The 20,345-nt window shown below is 37.3% G+C and overlaps 1 protein-coding gene and 1 non-coding gene across 2 annotated transcripts in view; both read right to left on the minus strand.

Moving 5' to 3' along the window:
- CCAR1 (cell division cycle and apoptosis regulator 1) overlaps window positions 1-20,345 on the minus strand; it is a 52,788-nt gene that overhangs the window by 15,210 nt on the left and 17,233 nt on the right. Inside the window, exons 6-17 of the mRNA XM_024765529.1 lie at window positions 19,692-19,885; window positions 17,839-17,953; window positions 17,550-17,742; window positions 14,834-14,963; window positions 14,414-14,575; window positions 11,716-11,941; window positions 11,013-11,126; window positions 10,306-10,472; window positions 9,361-9,571; window positions 8,462-8,545; window positions 5,130-5,315; window positions 180-371 (exon numbers count right to left, since the gene is read on the minus strand). Coding sequence (XP_024621297.1) covers window positions 180-371; window positions 5,130-5,315; window positions 8,462-8,545; window positions 9,361-9,571; window positions 10,306-10,472; window positions 11,013-11,126; window positions 11,716-11,941; window positions 14,414-14,575; window positions 14,834-14,963; window positions 17,550-17,742; window positions 17,839-17,953; window positions 19,692-19,885 — 1,974 coding nt within the window. The remainder of the gene's footprint in view (window positions 1-179; window positions 372-5,129; window positions 5,316-8,461; window positions 8,546-9,360; window positions 9,572-10,305; window positions 10,473-11,012; window positions 11,127-11,715; window positions 11,942-14,413; window positions 14,576-14,833; window positions 14,964-17,549; window positions 17,743-17,838; window positions 17,954-19,691; window positions 19,886-20,345) is intronic.
- On the minus strand, window positions 10,604-10,668 carry LOC112413583 (small nucleolar RNA SNORD98). The gene has a single exon (XR_003006003.1). It is a non-coding gene; the product is annotated as a small nucleolar RNA SNORD98 (small nucleolar RNA).

Here is a 20,345-nt window from a genome sequence, read left to right on the forward strand (position 1 = left end):
GCAATAAGCAAAAGTAAGTCTGTAGCGAACATCATCTGGTTGTTCTTTCCCCAAAAAATACACTGGAAGGAAAATACAAAAAACAAAAACAGTGAAAGGGGCACTCAAAAGAGATTTAAGAGATATATTAACCGACGTATGAACTTTATTTGGATCCCAATTCAAACTTAAAACATTACCTCAAATGAATGTTCTTTATTATCCTCTAATCTGTAGTCCAAAAGAACACTCAAAGACATGATGCTACAATCAAACTTGCCACTTTTTGCAGCCCAGTTTGGATGTACAACGATGGCTGGCTCATCAGGCAAAATATATCTTCTTTCCCGACGCTGGCGTTCTAGTTCCTCTTGACGTTTTCTTTCTTCTTCCTACATATTTGAAATTTTAAGTAATGGTTAAACCTGCATGTACATTATGTATACATACCAAATGTATACCATATGTAAAGAAAAAGGGCAAATTTCTATGACTCCTTACGATGATAATACCAACCTTAAGGGCTAAGAAGGGAGTAAAGTTCAAATTTAATAAAGAGGACAGCTGCTTTTATGGCTCCTAATTCTCTTTCTTTTCAATTTCCCAGCATAAGAAATTGCCTTCTAAAGAGGAAAAAAACCTGACAAACCTATATTAACATCATATAAATCAGAAGATTCTGGGAAAACAGTGGTGGTAACATAGTTTGTGGGTCTACCTGAATCCTCACATTTAAAAAGAGACAGAATAATCTAGATACCAAAACCAAAATCCATGTATATGCACAACAAAACGAGGTGATAAGGTATCCCCACAAACCCCAATATACAAGTGAGCAGACCCCAACATCTATGTGTTACTGACATCTGTGTGGGGGGGGGAAGCAGAAGGAAGCAACGAGGTTGCCTGTTGGATCTAAGAACAGGAAAACCATAAAATAATCAGGCAATGGAAAGCACAGCAGGTAAATTTAAGAATAGCAGCTAAAAATAGGAATAGGTGAGTGAGGGTATACAAGGGGTCAGTGTTAAGATCTAAAAGGGCCCAGACATTCTAGCCCCACCTATGAACCTGCAAAGCTGATTTACCAGGGCATCCTTCCAGCACAGGGCCCCACAACGAGGAGAAACTTCTGAGTGCAAAATCAATAGTGAGCTGGACAGGGACAACAGAGACAAGGGAGGAGAAGGTCCAGATAAAAAGTGACAGAGGGCAATAAAGATCGAAATCTCAGCAAGCCACCATATTTTTTGACAGAACAAGAAAATAACAGAACACAGGGCTCTGTGAAGTTAGAAAAGCTATCTGAAGCAATCTCCTAATAAACTTTAGGCAAACTACATTCACATAAACACGAGCAGTAGAAAAGTACTGAGGTCAAATCCCAAAGTTATTATTAGAAAAAAAAAGAACAAGGAGCAGAATCACATCTCTGGCAGACAATGAAAGTGGGCCAGAAAGCCATGGCCAAAAGGCAGACAAAAATCTTAACTTACTATTTTAAAGTGTGCTAAAAGACATTAAGAAAATGTTACAGGGACTTCCCTGGTGGCAAAGTGGTTAAGACCCTGTGCTCCCAATGAAGGGGGCCTGCATTTGATCCCTGGTCAGGGAACTAGATCCCACATGCAGAGTTCACATGCCACAACTAAGGAGCCGGCAAGCCACAACTAAGGAGCCTGCCTGCCACAACTAAGACCTGACACAACCAAATAAATAAATATTTAAAAAAGGAAAAGAAAATGTTACAAGATATGAAAGAACAACATGAATAAGAATTTTAAAAGTAGAAAATGAGGTGACAGGGACTTCCCTGGTGGTCCAGTGGTTATGACTTTGCCTTCCAATGCAGGGAGTTCAGGTTTGATGCCTGGTCAGGGAGCTAAGATCCCACATGCCTTGCAGCCAAAAAACCAAAACATCAAAAAAAAAAAAAAAACAGAAGCAATATTATAAAAAATTCAATAAAGACTTTAAAAATGGTCGAGGGCTTCCCTGGTGGTGCAGTGGTTAAGAATCCGCCTGCCAATGCAGGGGACACGGGTTCGAGCCCTGGTCTGGGAAGATCCCACATGCCGTGGAGCAACTAAGCCCGTACGCCACAACTACTGAGCCTGCACTCTAGAGCCTGTGAGCCACAACTACTGAGCCGCACGCCTAGAGCCCGTGCTCCGCAACAAGCCCCTGCTCGCCGCAACTAGAGAAAGCCCGTGCGCGGCAACGAAGACCCAATGCAGCCATAAATAAATAAATATATGCATTAAAAAAAAAAAGGGTCCATATCTAAAAAAAACAAAAAGAAAATGAGGTGACAGAATTTAGGGAACAATCAGAAAAGATAGTTTCAGAAATTTAAAAATAAACTAGAAGGAATAAAAAAGAAAATAAACTCAAGAGATAATGCCTTAAAAGAACAGAAGGTAATGTGGAAATCTTAAAAATCAAAAAGAAATGAAAAGTATTCAAGAAAAAGTGACCAATGTTGAGGAAGCAAAAAAGGTCAATACAAGACATCAGAATTCCTTAAAGAAAACAAAAGCAAGGGAACAAAACAAATAAAAAACTATTACTGTGGGAGGGAAGGAGACGCAAGAGGGAAGAGATACGGGAACATATGTGTATGTATAAATGATTCACTTTGTTATAAAGCAGAAACTAGCACACCATTGTAAAGCAATTATATTCCAATAAAGATGTAAAAAAAAACAAAAAAATGATTACTGGACTTCCCTGGTAGCACAGTGGGTAAGAATCCACCTGCCAATGCAGGGGACATGGGTTACAGCCCTGTTTCAGGAAGATCTCACATGCCGCGGAGCAACTAAGCCCGTGTGCCACAACTACTGAAGCCTGTGCACCTAGAGCCTGTGCTCCGCAACAAGAGAAGCCACTGCAATGAGAGGCCCGCGCACCGCAATAAGAGTAGCCCCTGCTCACTGCAACTAGAGAAAGCCCTTAAGCAGCAACGAAGACCCAACACAGCCAAAAAAAAGAAATAAATTAAAATAAAAACAAACAGGTAACCACCTAAAGATGGCAGGGAACCAATGCATTTTCATGAAAGCTGGATAAACAAACAAAAATAGTGCTTGATTTAGCAGCACACACACACACACACAAATATTTTTTGGCCACACCATGCGGTATGTGGGATCTTAGTTCCCCAACCAGGGATTGAACCCATGCCCCCTGCAGTGGAAGCACAGAGTCTTAACCACTGGACCACCAAGGAAGTCCTAATATTCTATATTTTAAAAAGAAAGAAAGAGAAGAATCAAGTATTGATCCTGCCTTCTTCTATATGAATTTACCAAAAGGCAAACCTGTACCACCTGGGTAACCAAACAGCAGATGAGGGGAATAGGTGAACACAGAAAAAGAATTATGATATCACCATTTTTGAACCCCAATAAATCAGTGGATCTAGGATTTGAGCACCAAAGGCCACTAACATCAAAAAGTGAAAATCAACTCTTTGCCTTCTTTTTCTGCTCTTCCTGTCCTGAACAATTCAGTTCTAAAGCAATTCCTACAAGCAAAGCAGGTGTCTATACAGGGGATGGAGGCTGTGAGGAAGGAGTGCTACAATGGCCCAGAGCAGATGAACTGCCCAGTTACCAGGAATTGAAACCCAAATGAAGCAAGGAGGGTATCCATACAGAGAAAGCACAGGGCAGGGAATGAGAGCAGAGTGAGGATATTCAAATTGGAGAGGGAGTGTGATAGACAACTGAGAAAGTAAGCAAATATATTAAGTATAATAGAAGGTATGTTTCTCATTATTGGAGAAAGGAGTTAAGATACATGGAAAGAGAGAAAACTAGAATGAACTCTGTGATGCTGGAGTAGAATTGGAGATATCAGTACAAACTTATGACTTTATTGTAGTAAATATGATGTACCATTCTTCACTAAAAGATACCAGGACTTGCTGGGGAAATGGCTGATTTCAGTAATAGGGCAGGGATAGTACACGGTGAGACTAAAACACTGTATTGTGCTGCAAAATAAGAAAGTTCTCAGAAAATGACAAGAACATTTCCAAGAACACAGAAGACAACTTGAAAGGCCTCCTGCTGGCCAACTCTGAGACAGTTTCACTATAAAAATAAATATAACTTATATAGTAAAATAAGAAATCATGCATCTCTTCAGAACAAGGTAATTTTCCTACATAATTACAAAATCATTATCACATCCAAGAAATTTAAGTTCTTCATTATCTAATATCACATCCATAATCAAATTTCTCCAATTACCCCAAAAATACTCTTTATGGTTTTTTCCCCCTCTATCCGGGATCCAGTCAAGTTTCGCTCAGTGCATTCAGTTGTCATGTCTTGTTAACCTTCTGTAATCTAAATCATTTTTCTTCCTTCATTACATGGACATTTTTTGGAAGTTCAGACAAGCTGCTTTGTAGAATTTCGTACATTCTAAATTTATGTTTTCTTAAAATTAGATTAAGGTAAAACATTTTCGGCAGGAATACTTCATAAATAATGACGTATACTTCACAATGCATTCCATTGGGAAACACATAATGTCAGTTTATCCAATTACTGGTGTTGTAACACACTTCTGATATCCCCATGTTTCAAATTCAGAAAACATCCATAAGTTACTCTTCTGGGCATAAGACTGAAGCATAAATGGGAGTGAATAAACAGCCTCTGAGTCTTAAGGACTGAAATGCAATCAAACGCACAGCTTTAAAGCAGCACAATTCTCACAGAAGCACTTCACTAGAACTCCATCTCTGAACTTAGTGGCTTTGTCCACCAAATTTCATTTTTTTTTATATCTAAAACATTATTATTCATTTTAAGAGGGAGGAATAAAATACGTGACTTGGAAATCACTCAACTGTGTCTCAAGTGGAGAATGAATAAACAAACTGATACACTGATACTATGAATACTATTCAGAAATGTAAAGGAACAAACTATAGAAACACAATAAAATGGGTGAATCTCTAATGCGTCATACTAAGTTAAAGAGGTCAGACTAAAAAGGTTACGTAATTCCATTTACATGATATATTGGAAAAGGCAAACTACAGGAAAACAGATCAGTGGCTTCCAGCGGCTGAAGGGGTGGGAGAAGAAAATGCTTACAAAGGGGTACAGGGTATTTTTAGGAGTATATACCTCTTTATCATCTTCAGATTTCCTATCATCCTCCTCTTCCTCTTCTTTCTCAGATTTCTCTAATTCCTTTTGTTCTTCTTTTTGCTCTTCTACTTTAAGCTGTTTTGTCAATCGGGCTATTAACTGGGATTTTAACCCTTTGGAACTAAGAGCTCGACTTTCTAATTCTTTTCGGAGATCATTTACCTAAATATACACACCATAAAAACACAGAAAAAGAAAGCAGGATAGTGAAATAGGGAACTGTGCAATGATCTTCTGTATGATTTTTTTTTAAATTTTGGTGAAAGGGACAGTTGTACAGCTCATAAAAAGGTTTGTGAAAATGCAAACCGACAGAGTATTTTTTGAAAATAATTTGCAACATGTTTTAAGATGCTTTGAAGAAGTTAATGCTCTTTGACCCAGAAATTCTAATTTCTGGGAAATTACCCTAAGGAAATAACCTAAACACAAGAAAGAAACTTTTTATATGGATACATTCCTTGTCATAATCCCTTCCTCCAAAAAAGTGAAGAATCTAAATATCCAATAAAAGGGTAATACCAAAGAAAAAAAAGCAGTACATCAACTAAATGGAACAGTATAGAACATTTAAAAATAATTACATGTGAAACTCTATTATTAATTGAAAAGGAGACAGCAACTTTTTTACACAACATGATTAGAACCAAACAACCAACCAACCAACCAGCTTGTACCCAGAAAATATAATGGAAAATAATAAATAGAATTTTTTTAACATCTTTATTGGAGTATAATTGCTTTACAATGGTGTGTTAGTTTCTGCTTTATAACAAAGTGAATCAGTTATACATATACATATGTTCCCATATCTCTTCCCTCTTGTGTCTCCCTCCCTCCCACCCTCCCTATCCCACCCCTCCAGGCGGTCACAAAGCACTGAGCTGATCTCCCTGTGCTAAGCAGGTGCTTCCCACTAGTTATCTACCTTACGTTTGGTAGTGTATATATGTCCATGCCTCTCTCTCGCTTTGTCACACCTTACCCTTCCCCCTCCCCATATCCTGAAGCCCATTCTCTAGTAGGTCTAGTAGGACACAGTCTTTATTCCTGTCTTACCCCTAGGTTCTTCATGACAGTTTTGTTTTTTCTTAAATTCCATATATAAATGCATAGAATTTTAAAGAAAAGCTGTGTTTGAATGAAAGGCTTGAGAATTTTTTTTCTTCAATTTTTTATGCATACACCAATTTTTAAAATAAGCATGCCTTATATTTATAATCAAAAGGAATACAAGTTTTCATCAAAAAACCTACAAACAGTAAATGCTGGAGAGGGTGTGAAGAAAAGGGAACCCTCTCACATTGCTGGTGGGAATGTAAACTGATACAGCCACTATGGAGAACAGTATGGAGGTTCCTTAAAAAACTAAAAACAGAACTACCATATGACCCAGCAATCCCACTACTGGGCATATACCCTGAGAAAACCGTAATTCAAAAGAAGTCATGTACCACAATGTTCACTGCAGCAGTGTTTACAATACCCAGTACATGGAAGCAAACTAAGTGTCCATCGACAGATGAATGGATAAAGAAGATGTGGCACATATATATATAATGGAATATTATACAGCCATAAAAAGAAACAAAATTGAGTTATTTGTAGTGAGGTGGATGGACCTAGAGTCTGTCACACAGAGTGAAGTAAGTCAGAAAGAGAAAAACAAATACCGTACGCTAACACATATATATGGAATCTAAAAAAAAAGGTTCTAATGAACCTAGGGGCAGGACAGCAATAAAGATGCAGACGTAGAGAATGGACTTGAGGACACGGGGAGGGAGAAGGGTAAGCTGGGACGAAGTGAGAGTAGCATTGACATATATACACTACCAAATGTAAAATAGACAGCTAGTGGGAAGCAGCTGCATTGCATGGGGAGATCAACTCGGTGCTTTGTGACCACCTAGAGGGGTGGGATAGGTAGATCCAAGAGGGAGGGGATATTGGGATATATGTATATGTATAACTGATTCACTTTGTTATACAGCAGAAACTAACACAACATTGTAAAGCGATTATACTCCAACAAAGATGTTAAAAAAGAAAAAAAATTTCTCGCGATAATACGGGTAATTTGTCATCTTGTTTACTAAAATTTTTCTTTATTAAGGGAGAGATACTGAAAATTATCCAAATTTTATTGGAAATGTGCTTTACAAATAATAAATTTCTATTCATAAAAAGAAGAAAAGGAATACAAACTTTAAAATAAGAAACAATAGCAGAGCCATCAGTTTGACAAAAAGTCCTTGGAGTGCAGGCTTAATCTAACTTTCTGAATCTATAGCACTCTATATGAAACCTGATGTTGAGGAAAATAACTTGGCGTAGTGTAAGAAGAGCACATTCTTATGATACACATTCTCTACTAAAAAAGCAATGTTGGGCTTCCCTGGTGGCGCAGTGGTTGACAGTCCGCCTGCCGATGCAGGGGACACAGGTTCGTGCCCGGGTCCAGGAAGATCCCACATGCCGCGGAGCGGCTGGGCCCGTGAGCCATGGACGCTGAGCCTGCGTGTCCGGAGCCTGTGCTCCGAAACGGGAGAGGCCACAACAGTGAGAGGCCCGCGTACCGCAAAAAACAAACAAACAAACAAACAAACAAACAAAGCAATGCTGGTTTAAAAACTAGACTTTCATAAAAAAGAAAAAAACCTATATTTTGCTGAGGACAGAAGTTAATAAAAAGGTCAGCTTTTATGTGTTAAACAGGAAGTTGCAAAAGCAAGCCAGCTTCTGATCTATGTAGAATTTATGTACGTAGAATCTATGGATCTACATTCACCATATAGGCCCAGAGATGCAAAACTGCAAAAAGATAATAGGTCCAAAGACGCTGGGGAGCAAAAACAAACTAGTATGATGGGTTAATCAAAGATTTTCAAAAAAGGCTCTTAAATTATCTTCTTCCTATTTCAGATGTATATCAATCCACATTTTATTTTTAAATTTTATTTAAAAACTGCATAATCTTTTTCCTATGTTTCATTCCTTCTGCTTGAATTTAAGTTAATTAAGTGCAGAAATTCCACCTCTTGGTTAGTTCCCAAAGCAAAAAGCAAATATTGCTCATACTATAGGCACATGTATATTACATTCGACAGTGGCTGAACTGATGTATGAAGTCACCTTTTATTTAATTTTGACACACACACACACACACACACAAAAACAACAAAGAATATTTATATAAAACCAGTGGACTTCATTTCTAATGGCTTATATCTGAAAAACTACTGTCCACAACAACCTCTATTCCTGTTCAGAGATTTCAAATTAAATACCATTACTTTCAAAGTTACCTTCATTGTCTTCGGGTCAAGTTTAGACCAATGGGTAGGAGTGGAAATTTCTTTAGCTTCACCATCATCCTTCTCTTCTTCATCCTGATATACAAAGTAAAGAACAGAATTACTATTCTGAAACCTTAAAATAAAGGTAATTTACTTTTAAAAGTCTGTTGCTGATCTGTGCAAGGTCACAAATGTTTCAGATTGTCTTCTCCTAAAGTTATTATTTAGGCAAGTCCACGTACATACATTCTACCACTTTTAACTGATCACAAAGACACTCATCAGCCAATCAAAGCCAGATCTGTGAAACACAAAAGGGTGATAAATTACAACACAAAGGATATCAGGGATGCACAAACACTGCCGATCTCCACTAACCAAACAGTGTGTGATCTTGCCCCAATTTTCAAGCCACCCAAAGTTAAGACTGATTTAGTCAGACCTTTCAAATGTACCAAAGACGATGCCACATAGCCTAAAATTTCAAATCTCTCAGACTTGTGGTTGTCCAATTTCAAATATCCATGACTAGAACTGATGACCGTGAAAGAGAAAATTTTTTAAATTTTAGAAAATGGCAAAATGTTTAAAATGGCTTAATACTGAATCTTGCTCAACAACTGGTCCCAGATTCCAGCAACTAGACCTATGATAAAAACAAAATTCTGTGCAATTTAAGCACAACTTATTTTCTTTTGAGGTCTCAGCACTTTTAAAGTTAGAATAGACAGATTTTTTTTTTAAGAGAAAAGAACATACAACTATACTGCTGAAAGCTGGATTACCAGTCGCTGTTACCAGTTATGTTCCTCCATGTGTGTTTGTTATGTAGTGTGTGGTGTGCATTTGTGCCTGTGTTCCTGTGCCTGTGAGAAGCGGAAATAGAAAAAGGGATTAGCGTTCAGTGCCTGTTCTCCATCAGCCTCCTTGCGTTCACCCTGAAGCTTCTCGACCAGCTGCTGCTTGTATCCTCGGGAGAGGGTTTCCCACTCTGAGCGGGTGGGAAGGCAATGCCAAACATCCGGGAAAAATAAAACCACTGTCTCCACATGAGCTGGAACTGTACGCCCCTTGTGGGTCTCCTCAGGGCGATGGTAGCGAATCTCTGCAAAACGGTACCTGTTGCAAGGGAAGAAGCATGTTGGAAAAAAAATTCTAAAATACATTTTAAAGACCCTAGTTCACTTGTAGCACATCAAGTAAAGAAATTTTGCTGCAAGAACTTGAGGTTGGTCTAAAGAAAAAAAAATTATAGAAGCCATAGTTCCTCTTTTGGTACATTTGTACAATATTTTATGGTTAAAAGAAGAATATGTTCCCCAAGGCATTTTCAAAGTTTGATTACAGAGCTACCCATATTTTAGAGAATACCTGAAGAAGCTGGATAGCTGTTCAGATTTCATGTGCTAAAAAAAGAATATTCTCAATTAAGTCACAAGAAATATACTAAAATACACAGGACAAATAAGCCTCAAGAGAAAATATGGCTGAACAAAAATAATCAGCAACTACATCATTTTATAACAAAAGAATTATAATGAAATGAAGTTCTCTCTTGACGATCTTCTCCAGCTATGCATGAAATGAAAAATATTTTCAACATACATCCAACTTCCAAAGTTCAGCATAACAAAACATTAAAAATTCCAGTTTATTTTGATTAGTTCTTAATCCTTTTTCCCCCAAACATTTTTGGCACCAAATAAACTTTTGCTAAAATTAGTATTTTCCTTTGAGATTACCTGCATGATCAAGATTGCTAAAATAAGGGGTGGGGGAGAAGGCTGATAGACAAGAACATCTATATAACTATTAGAAAAACATTTCTAATCAAGAAATGAATTGGTACTTACCATTGTGTGCATACACTTAGATCAATGCCTGTCAGAGCCTTACAACAACGAATAGCAGTCTTAATCAACACAGAGGGGTCTTTTTCTGGGTCTGGTCCATCCAACGAAGGAGACCAGTGGCCTCCAATGGCCATGGCTTCATCCTTGCCTTTCATGCCCACTAAAAACTAATTTAAAACAAAGAATCATTTACATATATTATGCAACTTGTCAAATTACAAATGAAATGCTGGAAAAGTAAAGGAACAAACCTTTCTAATATCATTTTTACTACCTCGGGTATCTGTCAGTCAAGGAAGAGTTCAGTTCATCGTGTTCCACACTGCATTTCAGCAATGGAATAGGATTTATACATCATAACTCATCCTTCTAAAATATTTCCTCAGATAAAAAGTTCTTTTAAAGAAACAAGCTATAATTCAAAGTTTAAGAGCATCCTGATACACTAAACCCATTATCACTAAGATCTTACTATGCTTCAAATATAAAACATCAAAACGACAGTTGAACTAGTGACATACAAATAAGATATAGCCATTAATCTGCAATGAGAAAAACATCTACATCATTGAATGCCGTAACTATATTAAAATTAGATATAAAATCAACAAAATTTAAATGGTAGTATTTTTTAATTCTATATATACACAGTTAGAACTAAGCAAAGCAAATATACACCTAAAGTTTAAATAAATGTTTCACTTTACCTTAACAAGTCTAGCAGGATGTTGAAATCCATCTCGAAGTTCTTGTGGGTCTTCAGCAAGAGCACATGACTTATGATACAAATCTTCCATACTAGGGCTAGCCATCAGCATTACCTATTATAGTCAAATAATTCAATCCTGTCAAAAGTCTAAAGTAATGTAAAAAAATGAGAAGCACTACTAATTATCCTTACATAATAGATATCTGAAGTTTTTTATAAAAATGGAAAGTAAAACACTATAGCAGAAATGGTATTAGATACCTTATAATTACATAGTTTTAACTTTTCAAGGAATGCTTTTTGATCAATGTTTTTCGAATAGCAGAAAACTAATGACCATAAACAATGTACTGAATGTTGCCCTGAAGACTCACATATAGTGCATTCACCCAACGTTACATTTTTATCTGGGGCTACCAGAAGTCATAGAACATTCTAAAAAGCTCAATAAAATGAACTTCATCTTCACATTTTTATAAGGTTCAAAATGTTAAAGCAATAACAACATTTTTACAGCTCAAGAGTTAAGGCAAAAAGAGGTTAAATTACTTAAATAACCAAAACAGAATCTGGGAGACAAGAAGAAAACACAGGCATTCAGATCTTAAATGTAATAACCACTTTCTGAAGATTAATTCCACATACATTCTTAATATGAATAACTACTCAGAAATTTTAGTTGTGTATCACAAAATACAAACCTTTGCACTGTATAAGTGATCAGCATCTGGTGGATCAAGAATGGCCATATTTTTCTCTAAGGAGTCTACTTCTCTGTGCATTACATAAAAATTGCAGTAATTTCCCAGCTGAAATGGTCTTGACAAAGGGAAAGCATCCACCCATGTAAACTGAGCATCAAAAAAGTCACTAGGTATATATAAATTCTGATAACGGCGCCTTAGTTCCATCATGTCACAACTAGGACTGAAAAACAGACATAAGGAGTGAATAAAGAGCCTTGACACCAAATACTATGCAAAGATTCATTCAATTCTAAAGCTAAATATATAATCTGATACAGTTAACAGCCAGCTGAAAATGAACAGTCACTGTTAATGAATGAGCTATAGATTTACATAGAAGTACATGAAAATGTCATTTTCAAATATGTTTACTTACAGCTTTGAATAAATAACTAGTATCTACGTGTTACCGTTATTTCTTTATTTTTTGTGTATAGCTTAAAATTCATTTAGACAAGACCCTTTGAAATAACTTCAAGCTCCAGAAAAGATCTGAACAAAAGCAATTCTGCCTCAGTTGAAGCTGCATTTTTGAGAAAATTATGATTCATATAAAATGGATATAAAAAAGGAATAAGAGTGGTACCAATTAGTATGAGTGCTCCTCAATCAGGTTTATACAGTGTCGGAAAAAATACAACCTTTATTCTACAGTAAGATCCCAGATCAGGCATAGTTAATTTAAAATTAAATATAAAAGTCTACATGAAAACAAAATCCAAACGTTTTTTGGATTATCCACATCTCCATACCTCTCTATCTAATGATTAAGATCCATACCTGATTATCTACTATGTAAAGAGAGGATAAGTTTCTTGCCTTTTAAATCTGGCATAATGAATTTTTTTTTTTAAAGGATGATTTACTTTTTCCTAAGAAACAGAGCTTTTAAAGGAGAGAAACTCAAAAGTAAGTCAATCTGGTTAATAGGCCAAGAGATTTCTGTTAAAAGCATAATGAAAAGTGGAAAACACCAATAGTCTGTAAGATGAAAAGATAACTACACCGTCCTTTCAAATGACAACTAAAGGCAAGAGTACGTAATATGAACTAATGTATCTACAGGGATGTCTTTTTATGTGAAACCTAAAAATAAGAAATATAGAATGGGGCTTCCCTAGTGGCACAGTGGTTGGGAGTCCATTTGCCGATGCAGGGGACATGGGTTCGTTCCCCAGTCCGGGAAGATCCCACATGCCGCGGAGCGGCTGGGCCTGTGAGCCATGGCCGCTGAGCCTGCGCGTCTGGAGCCTGTGTTCTGCGACGGGAGAGGCCACAACAGTGAGAGGCCCGCGTACAGCAAAAAAGTAATGAAGTGAAACTGTGAAGATTTAACTTGGAAGGAGAAAGACAGCTGCTCAACTTATATCCTAAGTATCAGCTCCTCCCAGAATAGCATTCTAGACTGGGAACAGATGAGTTTAAAAGCAGAGCTGCTCTAGTTAATATTTCTGGGGCTGGAGAAGTGGTTTTGTTTCCAATGAATTTCTCTGAAATATGCAGACAAGATATTTTTTAAGTATACAAGTAAGCAGGGATAACAAGAAAACTAGTAAAAATTAAGAATAGTTGATGATTTGACCACATGCAAGAGTAAATGAACATCTACTACATTAACAATTAAGCAAAGTCATCAAGCAAGATTTTTTTGGGCACTGAGTAGCTTAAATACTACACTGATTTACTCAATCTAGAACTGAATAAATAGAAATTTTAACTTTTGTAGGCCAGTATTATGAATATTAATTATTATACTTTGCTGAAATGCAGCAATACCCTCTCAAGACACTGTGCAGTTATTTGTTCCTATGCCGAACAACTTTAAACACTATTAATAATTCATTTTTCTTATTTTACTGTAAATTTGTTTTTTCCATCTATTAATTTATCTTACACACAATTGCCAGCCCCGAGACCTTTAGATGATTCTTCCTTTCCATTAGAGCAAATTAGTCATTTACCAATTTGCCTCTACATGAATTACGATTTTGCAGCTATTACCTAGCTGGTCACCACATCCCAACCACCACTGAGTATCTACAACTGCCATACACTGGGTTATAAGTGCTTTAGATACATGAAATCAACTCAACCTCACAATAATTCTGCTAGTTGATATAAGTTCCATTTCAAAAGTGAAGCTCAGAAATTCTTGGTAACTTTCTACTTACCTCTGATTTCAAAGGCTAAAAAATGTATTGATGTATACACACACATGTGTATATGTTACGTGTCTTGTGAGTATGTATGTAGACCTGTGTTTCTATTATACTACATGGCCACAGCTAACTTAAAATAATTGGTCACTACTGTATCATTACTTCATCATACACAATGAACTATGTATGCCCTTAGTAAAGTTATCAATAAATCTCAATCTTAAATTATTTTACCTTTAAGGAACTACTCCATTACAGAGGGGCTGCCTTTTTCAGTGGCTGGTATCTTTAATGAGTGTATGAAAATAATGCACTCTTGCAAAGAACTAAAATGCTACTTCAAATGCATTTCTGCCCTTATATAACTAAGAGCACCAAATGTCAGGAAATGAAAGTTGTAAGAAAAATATCTTTCAATGTATCACATTCCTCCAAATTACACAAAATTATGAAATTAGTAATTTAAGAAAACGATGGGGAAAAAAAGAACTTACCAATCTAAAGAAAACTTTGAAAACTGAACTGTGTAACGTGGAACAACACGTCGAACTCTCCGAGGTGACCGTTCTCTCTCTCTTCGAGGAGATCTCTCCCGGGAACGTTTTCTCTGAGGAGATCTTTCTCTGGATCTACGTCTTTCTCTCTCCCTTTCACGACTTAAAGCAAATTTTTCTAAAATTACTATTATTTCTGGCATTACTGAAGAGTTCTTTAGTGAAATAAATGTCACAGGTAATATAAGCAGAAATCCATAGTATACATTTTTAAATAACTTTTTGAAAATTGTGGTAAAATATAAATAATATAATAAACTTACCATTTTAACGATTTTGAAGTATACAGTTCAGTGGCATTAAGTGCATTCACACTGTGCAACCATCACCACCATCAAAAGTATACTTTTAAAAACATACCTTCGGTCATCTTTTCTGTTGGGCGCTTGATCCCCTCTGTCATTTCTTCCTGAAAATCTGGATGGTGGATCTAACCTTCGTGCTGGTTGTGGCTGTGAAACTATACGGACAGGAGGTTGCAATAAACCAGCTTTAAAAGACACAGAAAAAGATGTTTTAATTTATTTAAATGAAGCTCAAAAGTATTACTTGGTCAAATTTTATACAGAAAAATTTGGCTAATATTTTAGGTTTTGTGACCCATAAATGGTAAATTGTAGAGACCATCTGCATATTTGTATATTTTAAAATAATTGTTTAAAAATGTAAAAACCATTTTTAGCTCAGGGACCATAGAAAACCAGGCCACAGACCAAATCCAAGAGCTGTAGTTTGCCAATCTCTGACCTACAGATATTAAACCAAAGACCGCTATACAACAAGACATTCGCAGAGCACCAAAGTATCATCCAGACATTATCCACACAAAGAAAAAGAACCTCTATAATGGAGAGATCTACGGCCACCACTTGACCAAGTAATCAAATTTAACATCAATAATAGTAGAATCTAACTACACATGCCTTCTAGTATGATGCAGTATGAATTAGAAAACATCACCTATAATGTAGTCTTGCCAAAAGCCTTTAGACTTAACTTCTAGTTTATAGTTTATATGGCAGAATGAGAAACAAGGTGAAAGTATCACAAGGAATCAAGACAAATCCAGAACACAACATTCCGAAAGAATCTACAAGTCAACTAGACCAATTTCTTAAAAAGTCAATGTTATAAACGAAGAAACAAAAAGTGGGAAACCATTTTGGAATAAAAAAGACTAAAGAAACATAACAAGATACAACACATGAAACTTGACTACCTTTTCGTTTAGGAAACAAAAAACAACCTTTTTAAAAGACATTTCGGAGACAACTGGGGAGGTCTGAATATAAACAGGGTATCTAAATGCTTTTTCTTAGAAGTGACAGTAGATTCTGGTAATATAGGAAAGGATTCTCTTTTAGGAAAGGCATGCTTAATATAAACAGGGGTGAAATGTCATAATGCTTGCATTATGACCACTCACAGCAGTGTTTTCAGAAAACAAAAACTAGAAACAATCCAAACGTTTAACAAAGAAAAACATATAAACTGTACAATATTCATACAATGGAATATTGTACAATATTCATACAATGGAATATTGTGCAATAATGAAATCAAAGAAACTAGAGCCACATGGAATAAATATGAAAAACTTTAAAACATAATGTTGAACAAAAGTCTTACACAAAACATTATATAGGTGGAATCACACATTATGTAAAATTCAAAAACAAAGCTAAAGTATATTTATGAGCATGCATACTTAGAGTAAAACTATTAAAAAAGAAAAATAGTTAACAAGTAGTGATTACATGGGTGCTCATTTTAATAGCTCATTACACTGAAATCTGTTTTATAACTTTGCTATATTTGTGTCAATTTATGATAAGAGAAAATGCCACAATTACATTTTTAAAAAATACTAATTAAGTAGACTTCTGCTAAAGTCAAGGCTATCATTTTTAATATTATTTTGATAAGAAAATGTACAGAGTTTCAAATTATCAACTTGCAAAAGAAAATTTAAAACACAGCTCAGGGCTTCCCTGGTGGTGCAGTGGTTAAGAATCAATCTGCCAACGCAGGGGAAATGGGTTTGAGCCCTGGCCCGGGAAGATCCCACATGCCACGCAGCAGTTAAGCTCACATGCCACAACTACTGAGCATGTGCTCTAGAGCCCGCGTGCCACAACTACTGAAGCCTGCATGCCTAGAGCCCGTGCTCCACAACAAGAGCAGCCAATGCAATGAGAAGCCCATGCACCGCAATGAAGAGCAGCCCCTACTCGCCACAGCTAGGGAGAAACCCACATGCAGCAACGAAGACCCCATGCAGCCAAAAATAAATAAATTAAAAACAACAACAACAACAACAAAAACCCCACACAGCTCAGGGACTTCCCTGGTGGCGCAGTGGTTAAGAATCCACCTGCCAATGCAGGGGACACGGGTTCGAGCCCTGGTCTGGGAAGATCCCACATGCCGCGGAGCAACTAAGCCCGTGCGGCACAACTACTGAGCCTGCGCTCTAGAGCCCGCGAGCCCAAACTGCTGAAGCCCATGTGCCTAGAGCCCGTGCTCCGCAACAAAGAGAAGCCACCACGGTGAGAAGCTCGCGCACCACAACGAAGAGTAGCCCCCACTCTCCGCAACTAGAGAAATCCGGTGGGCAGCAACGAAGACCCAACGCAGACATAAATAAATTTATTTAAAAAAAAAAAAAAAGAAAAGAAAACAATAAAACAGCTCATTTATTTGATGCACTATGGTTCAATGAGTAAAGTGCTGCCAGCAGACTCTACATGTATATAAAATGTTATGTTCATTAAGAAAATAAGGCTCAAAACATTTTCTTCTGTAAATGACAAGATGCCAATAGGGGGACAGGGGATTATTAGTTTTGATATTTAAGTTCACAAAGAGTATGTCTTTGAATAAGAGAAATAAAATAAAACACTTCCAAATCACTATACAAGTAGAAGTGCTTAACACAGATATTTAAGTTTCCTTTCAAGTATTCTGGAAGTTCCTGCCTTTTTTGTAATTAATACCATACTCTCATTATTTCAATAACCGAACAGTTGTGTGTTAGTCTGAACCCTAAAAGGAAAAGATACATTGCATGTAATACCTTTCTGCTGTGGCTGCTGTAATAAAGGCTGGGGCTGTGTCTGCAATAGTGGCGTAATAGAGGCTGCTGAAATCTGTGCCTGCAGCAGTGACTGGGGCTGGGGCTGAGCCTGAACACCAAATGTCGTCTGTGGTGCAATTGGCTGAAGTACGGCAGGAGGAGTCTTCAGTAAAGGTTGGGTTTGCGACTGATTCTTAACAAAAATAAAGAAAAATAATTTTTAAAAAGAAAAATCTTTGTAAATTGGAAGACCCAACCACCAAGTTTTCATAATACCTATTTTATATACCTGATTTGGTAGTGTTTGAATTCTTTGTGCATTCCATTTAAAAGGCATATTGGGATTATACGTAGCTTCAACCAATACTCTGTCACCCGCTTGGGGGGTTTTCCCTTTGACAGCGCTAAAAAAAAATTAAGGTAAATACGAACACAATTAGAAGAGATTCCTCCAAAAAAGGTTTACATATTTAGCATTTTAAAGTAAACTATACCAGAAATGGAAGCCTAAAAAGCTTTTTTAAAAAATAGACATACCTCCTAGACTTATGTTTAGAACTGATCGTATTTCAACCTTGCTTTATAAACAGTTTCAAGTGTAAGAGATAATTTTCTACCCTGTATCCTCCTAATACTGTGTCCCTCCCTCTAAAGCACTTTCTTTTATAACCCAAGAGTAAGATTTGCCTTGGGCTTTGGAAAGAGAGAAATGCAGAAAAGATGGAAAACAGGAGACCCACTTGTACAGAAAAAGCTTATATAGTAATTAAACAATTTCCCAAACAAAGTATTTCTAAGGAAGCTAATTAGAAATACCTAAGGAAATATATATTTCCTGCAACCACCACAACACTAACAAAATACTATTTCAAATTCATTAATTAGTCATTTATTCTGTTTTTTAAAATAAATTTATTTAATTAATTAATTTTATTTTTGGCTGCGTTGGGTTTTCGTTGCTGGGCGTGGGCTTTCTCTAGTTGCTGTGTGCGGGCTTCTCACTGTCGTGGCTTCTCTTATTGCAGAGCACAGGCTCTAGGTGCGCAGGCTTCAGTAGCTGTGGCACATGGGCTCAGTAGTTGTGGTGCATGGGCTTAGTTGCTCCACAGCACGTGGGATCTTCCCGGACCAGGGCTCAAACCCCTGTCCCCTGCATTGGCAGGTGGATTCTTAACCGCTGCGCCACCAGGGAAGCCCAAGTCATTTTTAATCCTATCATTTTTTCAACTAAAATATTTTACATACATGTCATTAGATATGTCAAACAAAAGATTAAATTTTAAAAGGCATATGACTATTTCAATTTTTTTTTTTTTTTTTTTTTTTTGGAGGTACGCGGGCCTCTCACTGTTGTGGCCTCTCGCGTTGCGAAGCACAGGCTCAGGACGCACAGGCCCAGTGGCCACGGCCCACGGACCCAGCCGCTCCGCGGCATGCGGGATCCTCCCGGACCGGGGCATGAACCTGCGTCCCCTCAACCGGCAGGCGGACCCCCAACCACTGCGCCACCAGGGAAGCCCAACCTCTTCAATTTTTAATCTCACTGTAAAGTCTGCTCATGAATAGCTAGAAATGTAAACTCACTCCTACAAATACATTTATAAAGAATTCATGATGACTACTTTGTTCAATAATAAAAAGATATCTTCAGTCACATTCTCCATCAAAAAATGTCACAGGGGACTTTCCCTGCTCGCACAGTGGTTCAGAATCCACCTGCCAGTGCAGGGGACATGGGTTCGGGCCCTGGTCTGGGAAGATCCCACATGCCACAGAGCAACTAAGCCCGTGCGCCACAGCTACCGAGCCTGCGCTCTAGAGCCCGCGAGCCACAACTACTGAGCCCGTGTGCCTAGAGCCTGTGCTCCACACCAAGAGAAGCCACCACAATGAGAAGCCCACGCACCACAACGAATAGTAGCCCCCTGCTCGCCACAACTAGAGAAAGCCCATGTGCAGCAACGAAGACCCAATGCAGCCTAAATCAATTAATTTAAAAAAAATGTCACAGGTACAGGTTGAATGATTAAAGCAGAAAATTAGAGCTAAACCATAATTCCATGCCACAATTAAGTAGGTGTCTTATCAATATACTTAATGCTAAATACAAGAAGGCATTTGTCAACACCTAATGAAGTTTACCTAAGCTGAAAGAATACATCTTCATCCACAAATCCAAATGTATCATGTAGTTTTGTAACCACCCCTGTAAAAACACGCTGTTTCTGAGGTTGTGTCTGTTGCTGACTGGACCTTGGTGTTGGATATGATACAGTTATCTGAGCTGCTGGTTGAGGAGTTGACAAGCTAAGGCTTGTAGGCAGTCCGACAGCCGGCTATAAAACAAAACACCAAATTAAGGTAATGATATGAAGCAGTCTAGAACTTAAAACTAGTTAAAAATAGCTCAAAATGCTAAAAACAATTTGAAGTTAGAAAACACATACGTACACCTTGAAGATGAAAATCAAGTCTGAAAAATTATGTTATTTTTGATCGATTTCATGATTAAGTTCCCTCAGATCAAAGTTTCCATAGGACGTTTCAGGAAAAAGTCACCACAGCAATGAGTTAAAAAAACACCGCATACTCTACCCCCTCTTAGAAATTCAAAATCCATAATGGCATAACAAAGACTCAGGAAAGTCCTAGATAAGTGAAATAAGTCAGAGAAAGACAAATATATATATGATCTCACTTATATGTGGATCCTAAAAAAAACAAAGAATTCATAAAAACAGAAAACAGATTGGTGGCTGCCAGAGGAGGGGGTGTGGTGGGGGAAATGGGTGAAGG

The sequence above is a fragment of the Neophocaena asiaeorientalis genome, unplaced genomic scaffold (genome assembly GCF_003031525.2).
Source record: "Neophocaena asiaeorientalis asiaeorientalis breed wild unplaced genomic scaffold, Neophocaena_asiaeorientalis_V1.1 scaffold31, whole genome shotgun sequence".
NCBI classification, from domain to species: domain Eukaryota; kingdom Metazoa; phylum Chordata; class Mammalia; order Artiodactyla; family Phocoenidae; genus Neophocaena; species Neophocaena asiaeorientalis.